We start from the raw sequence: 24,636 nt of genomic DNA on the forward strand, positions 1-24,636 counted from the left end.
CTGTTTCAGTGTCAAATAGAGATTCATAAAAGCTTAAACTGGTTTTAGGATTGTGTTCTGTTGCAGAAGATGTTTATGTCTTAAACTTAGAAAATTATTGTCAACTATTCTGCCAACTTTTAAAGAAAAAAAAATTCCTTGAACAGAGGAGATATCCTAGGAAGGATATCTCTGGATAATTGTATGAAATTTCTTGTGCAGTATTTGACTTGTACTGGAAATTGTACTGAAGGCCATACCAAAGATTCTGTGTTATAGTGATCATTGTGCCATATCTTCATCAGCATTTTCTTCTTCCATTGCAAGCAGTACAAGTTTTTCAGCTCAAAAAGAGAATGAATTGATCATTCTTGACTTGTATCTGAAATGCATAGCCTGAAGGTGAAATATTCAAAGAATATTAAGTCTCTCTTACCACCCCACCCCACTTATTACCAAAACAATGTTTTTTCTATATTCTTGGTTGTTGTTGCTTTTAAATAATTCTCAGTATTTACTTGAGTGCTTTACTCTCTTGTGTTCCTATTTGAGACACCTTCTAGTGGATATGGTAAATACAGTGGAGTCTCAGTATCAGTAGGAGTTCAGTTCTGGGGCTTCCCCACAGGTGCAAAAAACCAACAACACCCAGACAGTTGCGCCCCATATTCAGTAATGACAATGTGAACATGCACATTCTGAAGTGTGTCTGTGCATGTCACCACCATTGAGTAGTCCAGGGCACGATTGTCTGCAGGCAACTGAATGGATGGGAAGCCTACACATTGTGAAGCCCCACTGTAAATACTTCAAAAACAATAAAAGTGAAGCTGCTTGTTATGGGGATAAAAATATGATTTCATTAAAAAAATGCAAACCAACAATGGAAAAGGAAGTATGGTTTGGATCTGAGTGCTTGAACTTGAAATCTCTGCTTTGAAATGATGAAACATAATTTCAGAATATTCTCTGAAGGAGTCCAATAGCAAATTTTGTGTACCTTACCAAACAATAAGAATAAAACCTTTCAAACCTTTCCTGTAATTTCAATGTATCATCTTCTCTAGGATTCAAAACTTCCATCGTCTGTTAGGAATACACTTCTGGAACTTTTTGGCCAAATAGAAAGAGAGTTTGAGAACCTCTACATTGAAAATCTTGAATGTGAGTTTATTTTTCCATGCTTTGCTTTAAAGTCAAAATGTTTGGGTTTTTAAACCACCACACTGCTGAATTTGGCAGTAGCAGAACCAACAAAAATTGTTTATGTGGATATTGCAGGCTATCTCTGGAATGGTCCTATGTTAAGAGTGGACATACACTTACTTGGCTGGCCATCCAGGGAGGTGAGGCAACTCTGAAGTTATTACAATCTATAATTAATGCCTCCTTCAGGGAATGTTGTTTTCTAAAATTAACAGTGGTAAAACCCATTCTAAAGAAACCTTCCCTAGATCCCCTGGACAAAAACAATTACTGACCAGTATCTCTACTCCCCTTTCTGGGTAAGGTGATTGAGAGGGCGGTTGCAAACCAGCTCCAAGCAGTCTTGGATGACACCGATTATCTTAAGCCATTTTAAACTGGCTTTAGGTCGGGATATGGAGTTGAGACTGCCCTGGTCGCCTTGGTCGATGATCTCCGTCTTTGCATCAACAGAGGAAGTATGGCCCTGTTGGTGCTCTTGGACCTCTCAGTGGCTTTTGATACCATAGACCATGGTATCCTTCTGGAGCGCTTGAGGGAACTAGGAATTGGAGGCACTGCTTTGCAGTGGTTCTGGTCCTATCTCTCGGGCAGGTTCCAGATGGTGTTGCTTGGTGACAGTTGTTCGGCCAAAAGGGAGCTTAGTTCGGGCGTCCGCGATACTGTCACCAATGCTATTCAACATTTACATGAAGCTGCTGGGTGATATCATCTGGAGACATGGGGTGGGGTGTTATCAGTACGCTGATGACACCCAAATCTATTTCTCTATGTCTAGGACTGTTTCAGTGACCAAGGAGGGCAATGGATTGGATGAGGGAAAATAGACTTAAGTTGAATCCAAACAATACGGAGATACTTGTGATAAGTAACCTCAACCCGGGTTTGGAGATATGTTCGCCAGTCCTAGATGGGGTCACACTTCCCCTGAAGGACTGCATCTGCAGCTTGGGGGTACTCCTGGATTCGTCGCTTCATCTATCCTTTCAGATTGATGCGGCAGCCAGGAGCGCATGTTATCCGCTTCGGCTGATACTCAAGTTGCGCCCCTACCTGGAGCAGCGGGACCTAGAAACAGTTGTATATGCCCTGGTAACCTCTCGTCTTGATTTCTGTAATGCGCTCTACATGGGTCAACCCTTGTGCCATGTCCGGAAGCTTCAACTGATACAAAACATGGCAGCCAGACTGGTCACCGGAAAATCTAGGTTTGACCGAATTATACCTATTTTAAAGTCATTACACCTATTAGCTTCTGGGCTCAGCACAAGGTGTTGGTTATTACCTACAAAGCCCTACATGGCCTGGGTCCAGTCTACTTGAAGGAGTGCCTCCTCCCATACAATCCTTCCCATACATTCAATTGAATGGGACGCGCTGGCCGTTCCGCCCCGCGCGCGCGGCGCGGCTTCAGTGCGTATGCTCAAGGCCGCGTATGGCACGCCCGCATATGGCACGGGCGCACTGTACATGGAGGAGTGTATATGGATTCAGGCCAAACATTCTTAGGCGGGGTACATACCGCCATTTGGGACATCCTCAGGACGTCTCAGTTTTAAAAAGGGGAGTCTCTTCTAGACGCCCCTACTCCTATTACGGACTCTGTCCGTAACAAATGGCGGCGGCCGTTCCACGTGGCTGCCGCCATCTTGACGTAACGGACACTCTGCGTCTGCACGTTGCACCTCAGAAATGACGCCACAAGTGCGCGACTAGCGCCTCGCAATGTCGTCCGGGAGCTGCGCCGTTTGGCTGCTGCGGTTCCTGGACGCTGCAACCGGCGGCGGCACGAGATGGCCCCTTCTGGGCCGTCTGTAACGCGTCATAGGTATATTTTGCAGATCTTCTGCCCATGTGTTATATTCTGAGGGTGGTGTTGCAGGGATCTTTGAAGAGGGCCAGTATGTATAGCCTCTTACTCCTCCACAACTGCCTGGAATGAACTGACTCTGGAGTAATCTATTTTAATATTCTAACAATTTAATTCTGTTTTAATGTATCACTTTTCTATGTTTTTAATTGTATTATTTTTAAATATTGTAAAGCTGCTCTGAGTCCCTATTTTGGGAAAAGAGCAGGATATAAATAAATATAATAATAATAACAATAATAATAACAGCAACAACAACTGAAGATAATTTCTGTGCAGACTACAGTGTGTATTTTAATCTTTCAAACTGAAGTATTACATAGGTTCTTATTCATTCCTAATGTGAATTAATTCAAGTTTTTGTTACCAAGTATCTGGTCTAGATGTTCTTTTTTAAAACTTGGCAATAATGTAATGCTGGGTTCATTGTCTCCCATTTGTAATAGAATTACAGGTTGAGTTTCCTTTATTCAGAATGACTGGGACGAGAAGTGTTTTGGATTTTGGAATCTTTTTGGATTTTTGGAATATTTGCATATACATAATAAGATATCTTGGTGATGAGACCCAAGTCTAAACATCAAATTTATTTAAGTTTCATATAGTGCTCCTGTTATCCATGGGCTTGCCACCCATGGATTTGAGCTTCCGTGGACAGCAGACTCCCGTTGTCCAACATTTTTACTTATCCACACGGGGTCTGGAATGGATCCCCCGTGGAAACGAAGGGATGACTGTATACAGCTCATAAACATAACCTGAAGGTAATTTTATACACTACATTTTAAAATATTTTTTTGCATGAAACAAGGTTTGTGTACATTGAACCCATGTGGACAGTTTTGGATTTTTGGAGTATTTTGGATTTTTGGAATTCCATATAAGGGAGACTCAACCTGTACATACACAAAGAGGATTCTTATCAAACAGTGAATTTCTGATTTTGGAAGACAGAGCCATTTTCCTTCCTTAATTATCTTTTACTTATAATATAATAATAATAAATTTTTATTTATATACCGCCCTGTGGCGAACCAATCTGGGCGGTTCACAACAATAAAAGACAGCATAAAAACAATATATTTCCCTCCCCCCTTAAAAAGTTATTAAACAACATATCTAATTTAAAACCACAATAACCAGTTAAAATAACAATAAAGTAAACAAAATAATACCAACCAACAAACCACTGCAACTTCAGTTCTAAAGAAAAGAAAAGGGGGCTTTGGAGACATTACTGAGGAGTGGGGAGATCCTGAGGCCGGGATATTTCAGTCTGGGAAGGTCTGCCTGAAGAGATCCGTCTTGACAGCCTTTTTGAAGCTGTCCAAAGATGTTAATTGATGGATCTCGTCCGGCAGGTCGTTCCAGAGCCTGGGGGCGACAGCAAAAAAAGCCCTCCGGGAGGTCGCTTCAAGCCTTGATTTTTGAGGCTGCAACAAGTTCCTCTCAGAGGACCGGAGAGCGCGGGGAGGATTGTATGAGAAGAGGCGGTCTCTGAGATACTTTAGCTTATGGTTGCTTTGCACTAGTACTGTCTTAGAAATTAATTGTAAAGCAAACCTGAGATAATGTTCATTATGAAACCTTTCAGAATGCTGTTCTCTTGACATTATGTATCATGTTAGTAATATACAATTATAAGCATCCTTTGTAGATGAAAAGTGAAGAATTGGCTTGAGAGTTGTTGCCTTTGAAGGTGGGAATATATAGTAATTTAAAAATTATGACTGAATGCTTATTGTTAGCATTAACATTTTTTAAAAATGAGAAATCTCTAATTTAAACATTATGATTGAATGCTTATTGTTTACATTAACACGAATTTTTATGCTACTGCTAGTACGTAGAGAGATTGATACACTTAATGAGCGCTTAGCAGCTGAAGGCCAAACCATTGATGGAGCTGAATTAAGCAAGGGACAGCTGAAAACAAAAGGTAAGAAGAGTCTTGACAATATGCTTCTTATAGCTGACATTTTATAACTTAACCTGGCAATCTATTGGAAGGATATTAATACCAGTGTTCAGATAAGATAATAAAATAACCTGTTAAAAACAAAATTCCTTTTAAATTTATTTTTCTCAACAGCCAGTCATAGTACCAGTCAGCTCTCTCAGAAATTAAAGACTACTTACAAGGCATCTACTAGCAAGGTATGATACACCATAAACTTTTCCTTTACCTAGAACATTTAACCAACCAGTCTTACTGTGGCAGTTTTGTTTTAAGCACTGTCTATATGTAGGAACACTTAATGAAGTCTATTAGAACAGTGTTGTTTCAGAATAATTTACATCATTAAGAAAAGTCACATAGAAAATCTAATGGTGGGAGGTTGGTAGCAAAGGAGAATTGTTAAGAGGATTGCTTTTGTAGATGCCAACACAAAGCTAAAACTAATAGTGTTATTGATAGGATTCTACAAAAGTACTTAAATTACCGTATATACTCGATTATAAGTCGAGAACTGTATGCCCCAAAATGGATTCCAAAATCATAGGTCAATTTATATATGGAGCATTATGGTAATACTGCTTATAAAGTTCCTGAAAGAAGTGTCCACCTTTGTAGCCAGGGATCTTTAAACAGCTCCCCATTTGAGTCTCCACATGCTCTCCTGTGTGTGCGTGTGTGTTATCCGTCAGCCTTTCTTGGTAAACAGAGCAAACAAACAGCAGTTGAGGTGAGGGAGAGAGAGAGAGAGAGAGTTTGACTCCCTATTTGAGTTCCTACACACTCTCTGTGTGTGTGTGTTTACTCTCAGCCTTCCCTCATAGCCAGAGCTAACAAACAGCTGGTGAGGCAAGGGAGAGTGTGCGTGCTTAGGCATCTACAACATTTTGCAAGCCGTGAGCCTTGAAATGCTTTTGGTAAAGGGAAGAGAGAGAGAGAGAGAGAGAGAGAGAGAGAGAGAGAGAGAGAGAGAGAGAGAAGTTTGTACCCTCTTTTGAAAGCCATGAGCCTGGAAAATGCTTTTGGAAAAAGGGAGAGAGAGAGGTTTGTACCCTGTTTTGCAAGCTGTGAACCTGGCAAATTCTGGTGGTGAGGGGGGGGAGGAAGAGTGTGTGTGCTGATGTTTGTTTCCCCATTTTCCATGCTGAAACTGGGAGACGTCCAGAGAGGGAGAAGGAGGGAGGGAAGTGGTGGTTTGTTTCCTCCTTTAGATCCATTGTTACATGCTCCATTGTTCGACCCTTGACTTATCCATGGGTCATATCAAAATCCATGATTTTGGCCCCCAAAACTGCCCTTGAGGTATACATGAGGTCGACTTATACACAGATATATACAGTAAAAAAAGTATTAAATTATTTCCCCTAATATTTCTCATAGTTCAAGGGCATCATTTCTCTTGTGTCCCCTTTGCAAAGCAATTTGACTGACTAATGACATGTCAGCTGTATTCTCCCCGACCCCCCCTCCATTTTCCTATCTTTTGAAATAAACCAGATTTTCAGGCACAAAATTAAATTAGCTGTGCACATATTTAAAAAAAAGTCTTAAGCACATAGTTTTGAAAATTCTTATGGAATCAATATCACATTTCTAGGATGAAACACTTGTCTTTTCCAGTCTTGGCTATCACATGAAATTAAGGTTTGCTTATCAGCTGCCAAAAATATCTTGTCCTATTGATTGATTGGGAGGGGTGGTACTTTCTGATTTTTGGAAAAACTAAGGAGAAAACCACTTCCTCCCTCAAATACTCTCTTTTTTGTTTTTCTGTGTAAGATGTATGCTTACACAGTTTGAATCTGCCTCTCCTCCCTCTTTGTAACTTATGTCTGTGTATGTGCCCTCAATTAATCTGTCAACTTAGGTTGACCCTATGAATTTCATACGGTTTTCTTAGGCAAGGAATACTGAGAGGTGGTTTGCCAGTTCATTCCTCTGAAATATAACCTGCAGCACCTGCTATTCATTGGTAGTGTAGTATACAAAAAGACTATTGGTACTAGGATTGTCTACAGTGAGCCTCCTCCTCATCCATATGATCTCCACTACCAAGGAGATACAATGCTTATGGTTGGAACAGAGTGTGTAGGTTTGTAGCTTAGGCTCGCACCACTGGCCTTACACTAAGATGACAGTGCCTACCTTGATGCTAGGTTGACTGCTGCCTAAGTGAAACCTATTTGTGGTGTCTAAAATGTTGTGAAGAGGAGGGATTTTAAGCTCAAGCCTCTTACACCCTGGTGGCATTTAGGCATCATAGAGCCTCTTGTCTTAGCAGCTGCAGAAATGCTTTAAATAATAATCGAAACCTATCCTCAATGTAACATATTTCAGTGCATTATCCTTTTTTGGTCATTTTTAATCAGATTCTCTCCAATGAACCTTTTGTAGTATAAGTGGCCTACTGCCATTTGATCAAATAAAATATTAGTAGATGAAATATAATGTCAATGTGTAGATTTTGAAGAATTTTTTGAAATGCTTTAATGGCTTCTATTTACAGTGCTCATTTTTAGTTTGAGGAATTGTCATCCTTTCACTTTCTGTGTTGTCCCCATCATTAATATTAATGTTGTGGGAAGGAAATATATCCCTTTCCATTTTGTATTAGTAGATCATTTATTTATTAAATGTGAACAGCAGACTGTTCAATTTCTACATAGTCGCTAAAGTAAAGAAATTTGCTGTCAAGTGTATGTTATAAATTGTTGTTCTTTAAAAGCAAGTGCTGAATATTTATCTCTTCTTACTTGCTACATAGCGTTCAAATTCTTTCCCAGGCAAATCAGGTGGACCTCGCAACTTCAGCGTGGGAAGCTGGGAAATATGGGGTGGAGACTCCTGGGTAACTGCTTTGCTTCCCAGTGTGCCAGTTTGCATGCCCAGCTAAACAATAGTGAGTGGTGGAACATGCAGAATAGTATATTAAGCAGTTTTTCTCTGAATGCCATATCTGCCAACTGTGCCCTCTTGGTGGACCTTGTGTCACCCAATTTTTAGTTAATTCTTGTTTTAGTTTTTAGGTATTAGTTGTTCAATCAGGATTTAACAAAAGAGGCAGATTTCCCCCATTATATTCCTCTGTTACAATTCAAAATTATTGAAACTAACTACCTATTGCTATTAGAATTATATAATCATATACCCATAGACAGACAGAGATCTCTGTAGGGCATAACAGATCTATTCCTCCTTCCTCTGCAAATGATTATACACAAGCACTCAAGACTACCAAGCCATTGTAGAGAATATGAGATCTGTATATGCACACATATCTTTTTACTTGTGTAAGAAATGAATCTGAGTGTGAATAAGATGTAAGAAGTACAGATCTCTTATCTTCCATGATAGTCTGGTACTTGTTGCTTGTATGCTGGGATGAATGGGAGAGGGGAATAAAGCTCTAATATGCACTAAGAGGATCCTTCTACAGTATATGTCCATTTATTTAGCAGATTTGTACATATTCATATTGCTGGAGAAGTTTATAAAACAGAATTAATTCCCTTTTGAGATTTCAGAAATATGTTGCTGAACTTTTGTCAGACTGTGGTCGAAAACACTGCAGAAATAATCCAGTTTGAGACCACTTTAACTGCCTTGGCTCAGTGCTAGGGAATCCTGGGAATTGTAGTTTATTGTGGTACCAGAGCTCTCTGACAGAGAAAGCTAAATGTCTCATAAAACAGTCCTCAGAAGTCCCTAGTATTGAGCCAAAGCAGTTAAAGCAGATTCAAACTAGATTATTTATGCAGTGTGTTTTGGACATATAACTTTTTGAGTAGTGTCTGGAATAGTAGTAAATAATAATATAAAAGTTAGCTAAATTAACTATGAATGAAAAGGCAAATTCAGAACTAGAAACACAAATGTGTAGCTAGTACTAGATGCCCCAGGTGGGTTTGGGTTTCATAAACAGCAGCTCCATCCCTACAATACAACCCGGTAAACCTCTTTTTAAACTCAATGCTCTGTAAAACAGTGGTGGTAGCATATAAAATTTCTTCAGAGAAGAAAAAAAATCAAATCTACAGAGGCTGCAGGAAGAACCCTTTTAGTGATCACGTGGAAGTACTAAAATGAATTGTTTCTTAATAAAAAGGAAAACAGATCTCCTGGTAAGGTAATAATAACTGGTTGGTAATTATATATTTGGACACCTTAAGCTACCTAATGAAAATATTAGTACAGTAGATGAAATATAATGTCAATGTGTAGATTTTGAAGAAATTAAAATTACATGGAATACACTCATATTCTGTTCAAAAAGAAAAAAAAAACTATGCAAAGCTGGTTGAGATCAAGTCTAGTTCCAAAGACTTTACTTGGACAATAGAATCAAATTGTAGTTTACTGGAGTTAAGGCTATGTTGGCAGTGAATGAGTCTAAAGAAGGAAATCTGGAAATTTTTATAGGAGGTAATAATCTGAATTAATAGAACTTGCTGACTTTCTAGTTTGGGTTAACTGGGGTAAATGTTTTATTTATTTAAGATGAATAAATTTATTATAGTCTAATCCTTTCTCTATGTTTTGTGGTTTGTAGTCTGGAAAAGATTAGGTTTTCAAATATGGATAGGATTCATCCTAGTTTATGTTTCAGAAAATAAGCAAGATATAGGTGCGTTGTTTTCCTGTATGGCTGTCATAAATCAGAAGAGGCTGTAGAACTTCTTGTACTTGTCAGTAAAAAGACTACCGTAATCAAGGCTTCAGATTTTGGAAGTAGAATCAAGCACAGTTTAAAACCTTGCAATAGGTCATATGAATTAAATACAGGCAATGTACAATAAACCAAAAGTTATAGAGTTATAATAAATTTTGTGGATGTTATTGTAAGGGGTTTTTACCATTTCATGGCAAGTAAAGAGAAATTACACACTTACTTTTTGTTAAGGCACATGGAACAGCCAATTAATTCCATGACAGCATTTAACAGAGGCTAAATCATAATGATTTCTCTTAGTGCAACATACCAGACTTGACAACCAGCAGTGTATGAGCCTATTATAAGTCTTGAGGTTAGACTGTGAGTAGGCAGTGATGCTTTTTTAATTCCAGGAACTGAAGAATACTAGCTACAAACTTGTATTACTCTTCTGAAAGTTAAAAAGAGCCCAAATATCAAATGACATTAAAGATGATATCTGTATTGTGGCTGAAGTAGGCTGCTGTTTGTGAAAACTACCCTGCAGAAAGGTATATAAAGCATTTCGTTAATAGCAGACTCCAATAGACAGTGAAGAAATAAGACATTCTTCTTCTTTATGATCTCCTCAAGTGTAAGTGTTGACACCCTTTAAATGTATTAGAAAGTACAATGGTCCTCATTTGTAAATCTATCAGTCTGTATTCTTCTGAAACATTGTACATTAGCAATGTTGTGAGGAATTTAAAGTAGGGAATAGAAACAGCCTAGTTTTAGTCCACATGTGATCTTCTACCCAGGAGCAATTTTTCAGGTGCCCCCTTTAGCCCAAAAAGATGGAGTTACTGCAGCAAAACTACCTTCATATGCAGGTTTCAGTGTCTTCATGATATTAGCAGTCATTAAGCCTCCCCCTTTCTTGTAATGACCAATCTGCATGATTACAAGTCCCATTACTAATCTGATAAACAGCTGTTGTGAGTTCTGTCTTGCTGAACTGAAAGACTGTCTAGCAACAGACCAGCTCACACCTCAAAGAAAGCAGTACATGTGTGCAGTAATCTTGGGCTAATTCTGCAGCACTCAGGCTCTATTCATTGTCTTCCACTGTAACCAGTGTGGAGTGTGTAACAATATCAAAACCCATATCTAATAGGAAGAAATGACTGTTAAGAAATATGCTGAGTGGTCTGGGAGAAGGAGAAAATTGGTTGAGAATAAACAGGTGTAGCATAAGAAACAAGTGTAGAGTAAGAAGTATCATGTGGCCTTCCAGGTGTAAGACACACACATCAGCCCTAGCTAACATAGCCAATAATGCAGGGAGTTGTAGTTCGACAACATCTGGAGGGTGGCATAATTGCCAGCTATGGCATGGAGGCTAACAACTATTATGAATTAGATAAACAACCATGTAGGCTGTTGAAAAACAAAGGACATGATCTTCAGACAAGGCATACTTACTGAGGACACTCTTGGACTATTCTGCCAGGATTTGTCATCCTACCCAGGCATTCTAAAACCAATTTTGTATTCATATCCTCTCTTTTCCTTGAGTTAGATTTTAACAAAAACATGTATCCTAGCTAAATAAATAAAAATAAAAAACTATATTGATAATAGGTTTACAGAGTAGGCCTAAGGTGTCCCTTAGTAAAAATAAATGGAAAGCAGAATTAACATACATGTCACTTTTCCAACAGCAGACACTTTGTGAGCTTCCACCATCGGGAGTTTGGAATCTTAGAATTTAAATATTTCAGAGAACTATGCAGTGTAAATTTCTTAGGAAACCAAAGAGATCTTATAATAAATTACTTTCCTCGTTGAGGTGAGTTGTGGACCCAGGAGCCTATCAGGACTCTTTCCCACTTCTTGTTAACAGTTGAGAGCTATGCAAGTTGCTCCAATTTATTCTGCAGTTCCACTTCTCATACATAACTCTATTTTGTTTGAAAACATTTATTAAATCTGACAACTGAATTTTAATATTGCCTTGAACATTTTATGATTAATTCCACACTGTGGTTTAAGTACTAATCTGAATCTAGTTATGCAAGAATTAACCTGTTTCCTTTTCAATGCATCCATAGAAATTATTGCTTCTACTTGCTTTGAAACAATTCTGCTCATTAACTACTTAATTATGATTCCATCTAGGTCTCATTTCATCATTGTAAATATTAACAAGGAGGAAAAAATGGAATACTGTCACTCCCTAAACCGTTTTAGGCTTTCTCTGGTCCTTAAATTATTCCCTCCCTAAAATTTAACTGTATATGTTGATATAATACCTTGTTTTTTATTTTGGTTTTTATCATTGAACATTCCTAAGACCTTGCTTATAATAACAGAATTGACTATAATTGAAATCTTTTTCTGTGTTTGTTTACAAGACAATACATGTTGCATCAAGGATTTTGACTTAACTAGGCTCTTCATATAACTGCTTCTAATTCTAAGATTACTTGTAAGATATTTAATGAGTCTCCTAAATTAAAGATGAGTATACACATTTTCACCTTTCAAGCCTTTTAATTCTTTTTGTGGCAACATTTTCTCTTAGTGCTGCAATTGATATACAGTAGGTCTTTGGTATCTGATGGGGTTTGGTTTCAGGAAACCCCGTGGATATCAAAATCTGTGGATGCTCAAGTCCCATTATGTACAGTGGCATAGTAAAATGATGTCCCTTGCAGAATCAAGGTTTTTGGAATTTATATTTTGAAAAAATATTTTCAAGCTGTGGATAGTTGATCCCGTTGATAAAGAATCCATAGATACAGAGGTAATGCCTCAATTTCTTTCTGTAGAATTACTGGCAGCAAACATTGGTTAGATGAAATTACATTTAGAATAGGCCATTATAATCAAGAGAAGTTAAGTTAGTTGTGACTAACTTAAGTTCTAATGATTTGAATCTATCTTCTCTATGACTAAATCTTGATCTAACTCTACTTCATAGGGAGCCACAAGTATTCTTGGAGCAATTAAGTGAGGATATAAAAGCACATGCATTCAGACATGTCTTAAAATAATATTTCCTTTTTACTAAACAAAAAATCTTAGGCTCTCACCTGAAACCGTTGTTTGGAAATAACTTTCAACTCTATCCCCTCTTGTCTCTTTTTGTTTTAAGATGCTTCTTAGAAATGTTTTCCAAATTAGAATTTTTAAGTAATGGGAACACTGTTAGAAAAAACTCCAGCAGCTTAAGGCACACTGTTAAGCACCATTAATTTTCCCTGGATCATGTATGTAATGACAGTATTTGCTTCATGTACCCTTTTAAACAGATCCCCGCATTGGCTCACCCTAACTGTTTATTGCAATTGATTTATGTGAATAAATAATGCATACTATAATAGATGAGAACTGCATAGAAAGAAGTATTACTATGATTTAAACCACTAGTCCTCTACCTTTTCAGATGTGAGACCCACCATTAACCCTGATCTATAACCGCATACAACCATTTCATTTTCTGCCTCTGTAAGGATTAGCAAACTCACCTGGATGAAGGACCATGTTCCTCTCCCCATGTATAATGCTCTGTAAATTATGAACCTTGAAATTTAACCCTGAAATCCTTCAAACCCAGTGTTTGTATTTGGATCCTGAGTTTTGAGCAGCTACTCAGAAGTGTGTGCTGAAACATTCAACTGTAGTTTCTATTTGATAATTCAAAATATCATAAACAGATTTTTCCTAAAGGGACTCTGAAAAAGCTATTTATCTGGAAGCTCAAGATGACTGTACTCTATCACTTCTTAAAGATATCTCAGTAACCTTTGTTGATTTATCAAATATGGGTTTTCATGACATAATGGTCCCCCCCCACCTTTTAAACTCATCTTTGAATTTCTGTAGGCCACTTTCACTGTATTTAGCTGTATTGTCTGCCATGCTCCATTTTTTGCATGTTGGGTTTCCATAGGGGTTTTTTTTCCCTCCCATTTCTCAGCAGTGGTAAGTCAAGCAACTGTTAGTGCAGTAGATGTCATTGCTCAGTACAAATCATTGAGAAATGCTGAGTGAATTGGAAAATTCAGACATTTTTAAAAAATTGATTTGCTACTGTATACTAAAAACGCCACAGATGTCACTTGTGATAAGGAACACCACCAAAAATATCAATAAAATAAAAATGGGCATAGGTTTTGAGAGGTTATCAGTCTTCATTGTTGGTGTTAACTTGGAATTCCAGCCAGACAAATATTTATACACTAAAGGATAGTTCTGCAAAACTTGATCTTAGTCACACAGAACAGCACAGAACTAGCAGAAAATCTTGGCAGAGGTTTGAGGAGATATGGAAGTGATACTTTGGGCATATTCAGTAGGCTCCAATACTGAATGAATTAGTTGCATGCTTCTGGAGAGCAACACAAAACTACTATAGAAAGTTGTCATTGATCTGAGTGGTAACTACAATTTTAGGAAACTTGACTGGATGTGTCAGTAAACTGTGGCACAGAATGAGCCCAAAATGTTTGGCATAATTTTGAGGGGCCACCACATACTTGGTATCATAGTTAAGAAGATCCCCCCATCTTTTTGTAGGCTAAAACTGTCAAAACGTCACTAATAAAGGATTCTTCACTCACTACCATAACCCATTCTCCTGTTAATTGGAGCATACTAAATTCCACATGCTCCAAATCCCTTAAAGCTTATTTTACTGCTTTAAGTAGGCGCTAATGCTATAGTGAGCAGTAGCACCCATATAAGTGGGACAGACGTTGAATCCCAAACACAGTGTTTTTTAGCTATGAATGGTTCAGTCTGAATATGTTTGGAATTTTATTGGATTGTGCCAGGCCATATTAGAGACCGCTTAAAAACCAAACTGGTTTTGTAGGCATTTTATAGTCCTGCCTTACATGGGTTTTCTCCACACTCTTAGTGCTGCTTATCTAACCCACCTCCCAACCTATTAGTTGAAGACAGAGGTAAGATGAAAAAAAATGCCAGATGGCTATACTAATTTAATATGCTTACTTCTGGATATTTGCATGATCTAGAACTGCAGATATTTTATATCTGACTTTATTTTGTTCTTCCATTTTTTATTCTGATGATCCAAGATTTATGAAGTTCAATACACCTAGTTGTGTGTTTGGAAACCTAAGTCCTACATGCTTTTTTACATTGTTACTACAGTATTTCCCTGAATACACAAAAGAGGAGTGGGGGGTCTGAAGTCAGTTTACAATAACAAAAATCCAGTAATAAGGCTCAAACTATCATCAATAAAGCATATAAATTAATGGAGGCAGTTCATGTATTCAAAAAGTGTCCCACTACAAAATGCAAAAAATACATATTAAAATATGGATAGAACATTGAGACTATTGAGTGAACCATGGTGAATGCTAATCTATCCAACCTTGGTGTAACATCTTTTTACACTGTAGGGGCTCTAGCAATCCACTTTTACTATCCTATGTTAAATTCCACCTTGTCCTTACAGAAATGTAGTTTAATGGTGCATGAGCATCTGTAATCATTGAAGATTTATAAGCTCAAATAATATGAATTAACTTCCAACTAAAAGGAAGCTGCCATAGATCATTACCTTATTGTGTGCTTTAGAGAGGCACTGAACACATGTGGTTGTACTAGTCAGCTCCTTTCTACAAAGGCACTCTGATATCCAATATGCCTCAGGCATTCAGATTCATATCTACAAAAACAGTATTTTTAGATATTAAAGCACCATTATATTGCTTATGTTGCACAGGATGGTCTTGTTCCTTATTTCACAGGTCTAAACTTTAGAATGTAAAATTTACTCCATTCTAACAAATATTTATAAACAATTATTGCTGCTTTAGATTGCTCCAGACATTCAAATATTCCATCTGTTGTTCCTGCAACACTAGTGCCAAAACACTCTGTTTACAGGGAGAATTCTGGAAAAGTATGAACTGTTTATACCTCCCGTTTCCTGCTGAGGTTTTTTTTTTAAGCAATGGTTGCAAGTTGGGAAAGGTTTTCTCCATTTTTTCTCCCAAAGGCACTAATCAGAGCAGGCAAGTAAAGTAATTAATATAAGCATTCACTAGTCTTTTCTCTTATTTTCTTTTTTACCATTTCTTTTATTTCATACTGTACTATTTCTTGAAAGGAATGTTTCATTGTCATGCAAAAAAACAAAAAAAACTGGCCTCTGCTTCCAAAGTGATTGTTATTTCCAGCTGTGATATTTTGCCATTTCACATGGCTTTGGATTTTTTTATTCATTATTTCTTTCCCACTTTACCCATTTGGGGCTAGCTGTATATAACAAACAGATTTGTATGGTTTTAGGCCAAAAAAAAAAGAGCAAAGTGCTTCTCAGATTATACTTACCTGTTTATCGAAAAAAGGTACGGGGGAATCTGAGAGTTTACTGCATTATGACCTCCTAAAATGTTCATATTGGGCCAAATTCTGCTTTGGCGCTTACAATATAATGTCCTGACTTCACACAGGACAAATTTGGTCCCATTATTTTTAGGAGAAAACATCTTAAAGCTTACACATCCATAGACTGCTAGAGTTAAATGCATCAACAGCTTTTATGTTGTGCATTTAAGCAGGATGTCGGCGGTGCGGGGGGGGGGGAATAGTGGTAAGCAATTGTATTTCTGTACTTTGTGTCTCAGATCTGCCTTTTGCTTTTCTTAGATTGTATCCAGTTTCAAAACAACAACATCCAGAGCAATCTGCCAGCTAGTGAAAGAGTATATTGGTCATCGGGATGGGATTTGGGATGTCAGTGTTACGAAGACTCAGCCAGTAGTTCTGGGGACTGCATCTGCTGGTAACATTATTACATCATGTCTTCACTGTTGCCTATGATATTTAAGGATCAAGCTAGATTGTATATGTTCAGCCAGTGACCAGAGGACCCTCAGTCTTGTGCATTCCCTTTCTTTGTACTTTGCTAATGAAGAGATGCTTCCGTGGGCATGTCTATCTGTAGTGAAACTTTAGTCCACAGCTCTGAAAGCGTAGTTTACAGTTCTTTAATTTTGGATATGTTTCTCTTCAAATGGGAACTAGTGTCTTTTTTGTCAGCCAGACACTGTAATCACTGTAAAGTGCTGTCTCTTCTTCTGTAAAAAGTACCTATAGTACCTCTGGTTTGAAGTAAGTCTCTCTCAAGATTACTATAGTACCTTCATTTTTAACTGCTGAGATGCAGCTTCAGAAAAATATTCTGTTAATAATATTTTCTCAAGCCTGAGGGCAGGGAACTGTCTAATTAAAAAGATTGTATGTACAGCGCTGTGTAAATTTACAGCGCTTTATAAATAAAGGTTAATAATAATAATAATAATACTATAAAATAACTAAAATCCTAAATTGCTGTTATTGCATTCTTCTCTTTATTTTTTCATTTTCAAGTTTGTCTCTCACCTCTTAATCTTTGTCTGTTCACCTAGTAACTGAAAACCACACTTTCTGATCTTAGAAGCAGGATCTCCAGCTAAGGCTAAGAGAGATTCTTGCTTTTAAATCTGGAGAGCTTCTGCCTGATTTGACAGAGCTATAGTATATGGACCAATGGCGTGTCTCAGTATAAAGTACAGTGCACCCTTGCTTTACATGGGGGATCTCTTCCGGACTCCCCTGCGTAAAGCAAATTCTGTGCATGCTCGAGCCCCCTTTAAATGAATGGGACTTGTGAATGTGGTGGTGCGGCGTGCGCCACAGACATGTGCCCCATTACTTCCTATGGGATGCACCACCCCTTCCTCCCTGTGCGGCTTTCAGCATATGCTGAAAGCTGCGTAAAGCACGCCCGCGTATGACGCGGGCACACTGTAACTCCCTGTCTTCCTATGGCTATAAACAGTACTAAGTCTTAAATTAATTTTTTTCCACTCTTTTTTAAAAGCAACAATTTCCGTTATTAAAAGGAGGAGTCTGAGATACTTTAGTGCCATCTACTGGTCACTGGAAAAAGCAGGAGGGCATGGTTCACAGAAATTATGAAATTATGAAGATAGGATAATATCTGTTTAATTATTTGTACCAGTGAAGCAGCTTCTCACAGCAAAAGAAGGAGAAATACTATCTCCATATCCTCAAATCTTCTGTAGAAATAATAGCGGGTGCTACAAAGTGAAAGGCAAGAGAGGACAGGCCTATTGCGTTGACAGAAATCTGCTCTTGTAATGTTGGATTTTTATTTGCAGCCCAGAGAGTGGCTTATCACTTGGCGGTGGTTTCCATGTGTGAATGAAACATCACAGATAAAAATATCACTTTTAAAAAGAGTTTTATCACCTTAAAATTGGTGTTTTTCAGTGGAGTCAGTTCAGTCATTCAGCTGAGTTATGAAACAACAGGAACCCAAAATGTGCATGAATCATCCTGCAGTAGTAAACCATGTAGTAATGAAGTCTTCTGCCTTGTGAGGGCAGAAGAGTAAAAGTTGTGTAACTCCTCTAAGAGACATTTTTAAAAAGCATTTAGAACTTTCATCGCCTTTTATTCTCAGGTTTAACTTTCAAGTCCATAGGTTGCTAATCATAAACTAGTGATGGTATGTTTTTCTGTCAGGCTTACAGTATATAAACTCATTTATCTCTTGAAATATGGTATACATTTTCCTGTCTGTTTTAATTCTTACAGATCACACTGCTTTGTTATGGAGCATAGAAACAGGAAAGTGTCTCATCAAATATATCGGGCATGCTGGATCAGGTAAGAATACATTCTTGACAATGAACAAGAACTTCAGATAACATGTTTATGTACGTTGTCTTCCCATAATGGCATGTATAGTAGAAGATAAATGCTTAGGCAAACTTTAGAAACTACTTTGAGTGTAAAAATACTTTTTTAGAACTGATTTGATTCATATAACTATAATGTAGATCTGTCCACAAAAACCAATATCTGAGTACAGAATAACAAATTGAAATAGTTTGCTTAAATTGGTTTCCAGTTTCAAATCTGATAATTTTGTTGCTGAGAAGCTAGTGAGTGGGCGAGGGGAGGGTGTGTGTGTGAGAGAGAAACATGGGTGGCGCACACGGCAGGTGGAAAGGGGGCGGAGTCACAGGCAGGCTGAGTCTAAGATGGTGGCCGCCGCTGAGACAGAGAAAGGCGACCGCTTGAGCTGAAGCCGCCTCGCCGCCTGTTTGGCTGGGAAAGGGTTAAGGCCTCCGAGGCTGAGTGGCCCAGCTATGGAGAGTGGCGAACTGAGCAGCATGGAGACCCTGACGGAGCTTGGGGACGAGCTGACGTTGGGCGATATTGATGAGATGCTACAATTTGTCAGCAACCAGGTTGGAGATTTTCCAGAACTGTTTTCTGAACAGTTATGTGGCACCTTCCAGAGCAACAGCACATGTAATGGCAGTGGAACATTTGATTCCTCATCACAGAGGTCCTATAGCCAGGGACAGCTACAGTCCTTCTCACCTAATGCAGCTTCTCCACAGCTTCCAGCTATTCAAATGAAAGCATCCCAGACAGCTGCCACACCACCAGCTCCACAACGGACTACTCCTCCTCTCCAACCTCGTCCCCAGGTTCAGCCTCAACTCCAGCAACAAACAGTGATGATTACTCCAACTTTTAGCTCTGCTCCTCAGACCCAAATCATTCAGCAGCCTGTAATATACCAAAATGCAGCCACAAGTTTTCAAGTGCTGCAGCCACAGGTTCAGAGCCTGGTAGCTTCTTCTCAAGTTCAGCCAGTTACCATCCAGCAGCAAGTGCAGACCATGCAGGCTCAGAGAGTATTGACACAGGCAGCCAATGGCACCATCCAGACACTGACGCCAGCCATGGTCCAGGCAGTAGCTGCCCCTCAAGTCCAGCAAGTTCCAGTCCTTGTCCAGCCACAGATATTCAAGACAGATTCTCTTGTCTTAACAACATTGAAAGCTGATGGTAGTCCTGTAATGGCTGCTGTTCAAAATCCAGCCTTCACAGCTCTGGCCACGCCTATTTAGACAACAGCCCTGCAGACTTTAGTTGGTGGCAATGGGACCATCTTGACCACAATGCCTATGATGATGGGAGGGCAAGAGAAGATGCCCATCAAACAGGTGCCTGGTGCTACCAAGCAGCCAGAACCACCAAAGGAAGGAGAGAAACGAACCACTCATAATATCATTGAAAAGAGATACCGATCCTCTATAAATGACAAGATTATAGAACTAAAGGATCTCATAATGGGAACTGATGCTAAAATGCACAAGTCTGGTGTACTGAGGAAGGCCATTGATTACATCTACAGCAGGTTAACCATAAGCTGCGGCAAGAAAACATGGTCTTGAAGCTGGCTAACCAGAAAAACAAGCTCTTGAAGGGTTTTGACCTAAGCAGTCTAGTGGACAATGATGTGGATCTGAAGATGGATGGCTTCAACCAAAATGCTCTGTTGATGTCTCCTCCAGCTTCTGACTGGTTCACCAGCAGGCTTTTCTCCTTATTCAATTGATTCAGAGCCAGGAAGCCCATTGCTGGATGATGCAAAGGTTAAAGATGAACCTGACTCCCCAGCTGTTGCACTGGGAATGTTTTACCGTTCATGAATGCTACTTTGTGCTCTTACATTCCTCTGCCTCTCCTTCAATCCTTTAACTTCCCTGCTGGAGGTCCAGAGGACATCTGACTCTGATGGCCCTGTACGTCATGGTTCTGCAAGGAGTACACTGATGATAGATTCAGGCTCTGGTGGCTGGTTTGGCTGGATGATACCCACTCTGATCTTGTGGTTTGTGAATGGTGTTATTGTCTTGAGTGTATTCAATTGCTAGTGCATGGAGAGCCAGTGACCCGGCTGCATTCCCGTTCCTCTGTAACCTTTTGGCGGCATCGGAAGCAGGTAGACCTGGACTTGGCCAAAGGAGATTTTGCTGCTGCTGCATGAAACTTAGAGACATGCCTATCTGCCTTGGGTCGAGCACTTCCCACCTCTCGTTTGGACCTGGCCTGCAGCCTGTCATGGAATGTTATTCGCTACAGTCTTCAGAAGTTGGGACTAGTACGTTGGTTGCTAGTGTTAGTGGTAACATTCATTTGATTGTTAGAACATTATACCAACTGAGGTGGTATAATATTGAACTGTACTCTTCAGACTGAGGTTAAGGGATGTCACATTCCTGGATTATTGAAAAGCCTCCTACTTGTCCAATTAGAATTGGAGTTGGAATTGGAAATTGTTACATGCAGAAAGCTACCTATTTGTCAAGAACTGGCACACTTTGTATTCTCCTTTGATGTGCTAGTATACAGGGAACATGCAGGGAGTTCTAGTTTTCTGTCCCCATCCCACCTATAATATGAAGTAAAATAATTTGGGCTCTGTAACTTGTGAACTGGTTCTCATTAGATCAGACAGACTTTTTCTTCTGTTATAAGTATTTGCTCTGAATTCCTACAAGGGTTTTTTCTTCCCCAGCCCTCTTGCTATTAGAATTACTTGAGGTTCCCTCTTCTCTACCCTCCCACACAAAACACTGTTGCACATTAGATCCAGCAGATTTGCGTCAGAATTTGTGTGCACAAATGCAGATTTATCTAGTGCTAAGTAAAAGGTTCCTGAAAAGAAAGCACAAGTTACATTAAAAAAAAAATTGTCTTTTTTATTTTATTTTTTAAATTACATTTTCAACACAGCAGTCTAAGTCAGTAGGCAACCTTTTGAGCCGGGGGCCGAGTTGCTGTTACTCAGGCGACTGGGGGGCTGAAGCCGGGGTGGAGCTTCCACTCTCCAGGGCGGGGCCACTGCCGGGTGTGGAGCTTCCACCCTCCGGGGCGGGGCACGTGCCGGGGGCGAGCTTCCACCTCCGGGGGCCGGCCTCCCCCATCTTTGCTGGCCCCTGACAGGGCCCCAGGCCCCGTCAGAGACCGGCAAAAAAGCTGGTGGGGGCCACCAGCGCTGGAGGGTCCCTGGAGGGCCCCAGCAACGGCACCGGGCCTCCCAGGGCCCCCTGCCGCCCTTGGAGCCCTCATGGAGTGCCCCAGCGATGGCAAAGGCTCCCCAGAGGCCCCCTGCCGCCCTCGGAGCCCTCCTGGAGGGCCCCAGTGACGGTAAAGGGCCCCCCAGAGGTCCCCTGCCGCCCTCGGATCCCTCCTGGAGGGCCCCAGAGACGGCAAAGGGCCCCCAGAGGACCCCTGCCGCCCTCCTGGAGGGCCCCAGAGATGGCAAAGGGCCCCCAGAGGCCCCCTGCCGCCCTCGGAGCCCTCCTGGAGGGCCCCAGAGACGGCAAAGGGCCCCCCAAGGCCCCCTGCCGCCCTTGGAGCCCTCCTGAAGGCCCCAGAGACGGCAAAGGGCCCCCAGAGGACCCTGCCGCCCTCCTGGAGGGCCCCAGAGATGGCAAGGCCCCAGAGGCCCCCTGCTGCCCTCAGAGCCCTCCTGGAGGGCCCCAGAGATGGCAAAGGGCCCCCCAGAGGCCCCTGCCACCCTCGGAGCCCTCCTGGAGGGCCCCCGAGACGGCAAAGGGCCCCCCCGAGGCCCCCTGCCGCCCTCGGAGCCCTCTTGGAGGGCCCCCGAGACGGCAACGGGCCTCCTAGAGGCCCACCGCTGCGGCCGCCATCGTGGCTTTTCGCTGCTCTGGGTGCCACCATGGCGGCAAATGGTGGCGAAGTCTGCGTGACCTCACCGCCATTTTGCCGCCCAAAATGGCAGCGCCAGAGCAGCGAAAAGCTGTGACGGCGGCTGCGGCGGCGGCAGCAGCCACAGCAGCCAATACTTAGAGCCCTGGTCTAAGTATTGGAACAGCTCAGAATGAACCATACATTTTAACTTATTGGAAAAGATTGAGTCTCACATAGTCTGCTCACAAGCCATTCATTACACAGAATCTGCCACAGTGGAGGCCAGGCTATGCCATGGAACAGTTCAGTTGCATGTGACTTTTGATAAGGCTTTCCTCTGGTTTTCTTGGTGTAACACTTGTGTTTTCTTCCTTTGTTCTTAACACAGTAAATTCCATAAAGTTCCATCCAACAGAGCAAGTGGCTCTCACAGGTATGTAAACATTTTGTTCCAAGAAGTGTTCACAGTATACTTGCTTGTTTCACACATGTGTCTGTTGAATAATTTGTTACAGGTTCTGTGTATAGGGCTGTAGGAAACTGCATTGTACTGTCAGCCTGTGAATAGCTTAAGAACTCTGCTGCTTAAGTCTGAAGACCTATCTGACCTGCACCCTGTCATCCACAGCAGTCCACCCTGGGAATCACATAAGCAAATTGTGAAGCCAGTAGCCTTCTCTAACTGTTTCTCAGCTACTAGTATTCAAAAGGCTGAAGTGTATAATCATCATTCATAGCCATTGATAGCATTCTCCATGAATTAGTCTAAACCTCCTTTAATGTCATCTGTGTTTCCCCAAGTTAACTGTGAAATGTGTGGAAAAAACACTTAGTGTCATGACTCTCCCCACAATTCACTTTAAGTGGTCAGTCTATCTATCTATTATTAATGACAGCAGCTTTCCCATTGTTTCTATCCTGGCTGATGAGGGCAAGAATTGAACTTGAGGCTTGCCATTGACACTTTACAAATTACTTTTGACGTGGTCACATTTTCTTTGAAAATTATTTTTCATTACAGTTTGATCAGTGGATTCAAAGTGTTAATTTTTTAAATAAAATGAAATAGGCTTCCAACTATCATAGCTATAAGAAATCATGATAATCTGTCTGTCATGTCAAGATCACCTTAAAGACTAGCTGCTTTATTATACTGTAAGCTTTCATGTACTGCAGCTCATTAGCCCATAAAAGCTTGTACCAAAATAATTTGTGTAATATTTAATTTTTTTTAATTGTCTGCCTCCCTGAAGATAATTGTGTACTTTTGACATGTATAGATCATACTCTGTCCCTGGAATGACATAATAAGCTTTAGTTGGGAGAAAATGATGAAGTATTGTAATGGGTCTGGGAAGATAAGGGATGCCAGCTATGGATTAAGGATGCCATCTGCTTTCCTGAAGTTGTAATCACTTTAAAGCTTAGATTGCAATACAGGAAACGAAGGCAGAATACACTGGTAGTAAGAAGGAGTGAATATCCTTTGAGATATGTGCATTATTTGTAAGCCGCTCTGATAGCCTTTAGGGCTGAAGGGCGGGATATAAATACTATAAATAAATAAATAAATAAATTATTTTGATGAACAGCCAGATACTAAATTGTAATGATATTAAGTAACTGGTTGGTAATACTGTTTGTTCAAAAGTAATGTAATTTGTTCAAATGGTTAAAAACCCCACATAATAACCAGTGTTCAGATGTCACATTCTCTAAAACATGGTATGAAGGATTAGGCACAAACCCAAGTGCTCCCTCATCTTTCCAGTTTTCTCAGGTTCTGTCATTGAGAGTGGCAGACCACCAAAACAAGATTATAAATTAGACTCAAAACCATTGTTTGAAATACTGGTTTGGAGGGCTCATTTTAAACTGCTTGCTGTGTCCACACCATAATAAACTAGAAAAATTGTATGAAGGATTGCAAAAGAAAGAGAATTTGGGAAGGAGGGAACACTTGAGCTTGTTCCTATTTCCAGTTCTTCATGTTCTATGTTGGAGGATCAGGTGTATGATTCTGAATTGGTGTCTCTTAATTTTCTGTATTTATTTGTTTTGCAGCTTCAGGAGATCAGACAGCTCATATCTGGAGATACATGGTGCAGTTACCGACACCTCAGCCTACCACAGACTGCAATGTAAGTGATGAAATCTAGAGAGATCATGGAAACTGAAGATGTTTTTTCCCTTGGCTTAGTTGACAAAACATCTTTTGTCACTATTACTGTGTAGTATTTTGCTAATTGCTATTTTTATATTACTGCATGTGCTAGACATGCTATGGTTGACTGTAACTATGTTGTAAAGTCTATCAACCTAATCTTGTGGCTTATTTCAGAGGGCTGCTACTGTTAGAACCAATGTTAGCTGGCCCTCACCCATCAAGAACTTGGCACTAGCATTATTTTAAAAAAAAAA

The 24,636-nt window shown here is 40.1% G+C and overlaps 1 protein-coding gene and 1 pseudogene across 5 annotated transcripts in view; both read left to right on the plus strand.

Moving 5' to 3' along the window:
- WDR37 (WD repeat domain 37) overlaps positions 1 to 24,636 on the plus strand; it is a 61,348-nt gene that overhangs the window by 15,259 nt on the left and 21,453 nt on the right. For 4 of the 5 annotated variants that reach the window (XM_042471541.1, XM_042471544.1, XM_042471543.1 and 1 more), the window contains 8 exons: positions 1,047 to 1,143; positions 4,899 to 4,994; positions 5,148 to 5,212; positions 7,777 to 7,860; positions 16,336 to 16,471; positions 18,292 to 18,363; positions 22,604 to 22,648; positions 24,280 to 24,356. In XM_042471541.1, the coding sequence (XP_042327475.1) occupies positions 1,047 to 1,143; positions 4,899 to 4,994; positions 5,148 to 5,212; positions 7,777 to 7,860; positions 16,336 to 16,471; positions 18,292 to 18,363; positions 22,604 to 22,648; positions 24,280 to 24,356 (672 nt within the window). The remainder of the gene's footprint in view (positions 1 to 1,046; positions 1,144 to 4,898; positions 4,995 to 5,147; positions 5,213 to 7,776; positions 7,861 to 16,335; positions 16,472 to 18,291; positions 18,364 to 22,603; positions 22,649 to 24,279; positions 24,357 to 24,636) is intronic. The other variant, XM_042471545.1, reaches the window with a different exon arrangement.
- Positions 18,849 to 20,669, plus strand: LOC121932664 (annotated as a pseudogene).

Source organism: Sceloporus undulatus, chromosome 6, assembly GCF_019175285.1.
Source record: "Sceloporus undulatus isolate JIND9_A2432 ecotype Alabama chromosome 6, SceUnd_v1.1, whole genome shotgun sequence".
Lineage (NCBI taxonomy): Eukaryota > Metazoa > Chordata > Lepidosauria > Squamata > Phrynosomatidae > Sceloporus > Sceloporus undulatus.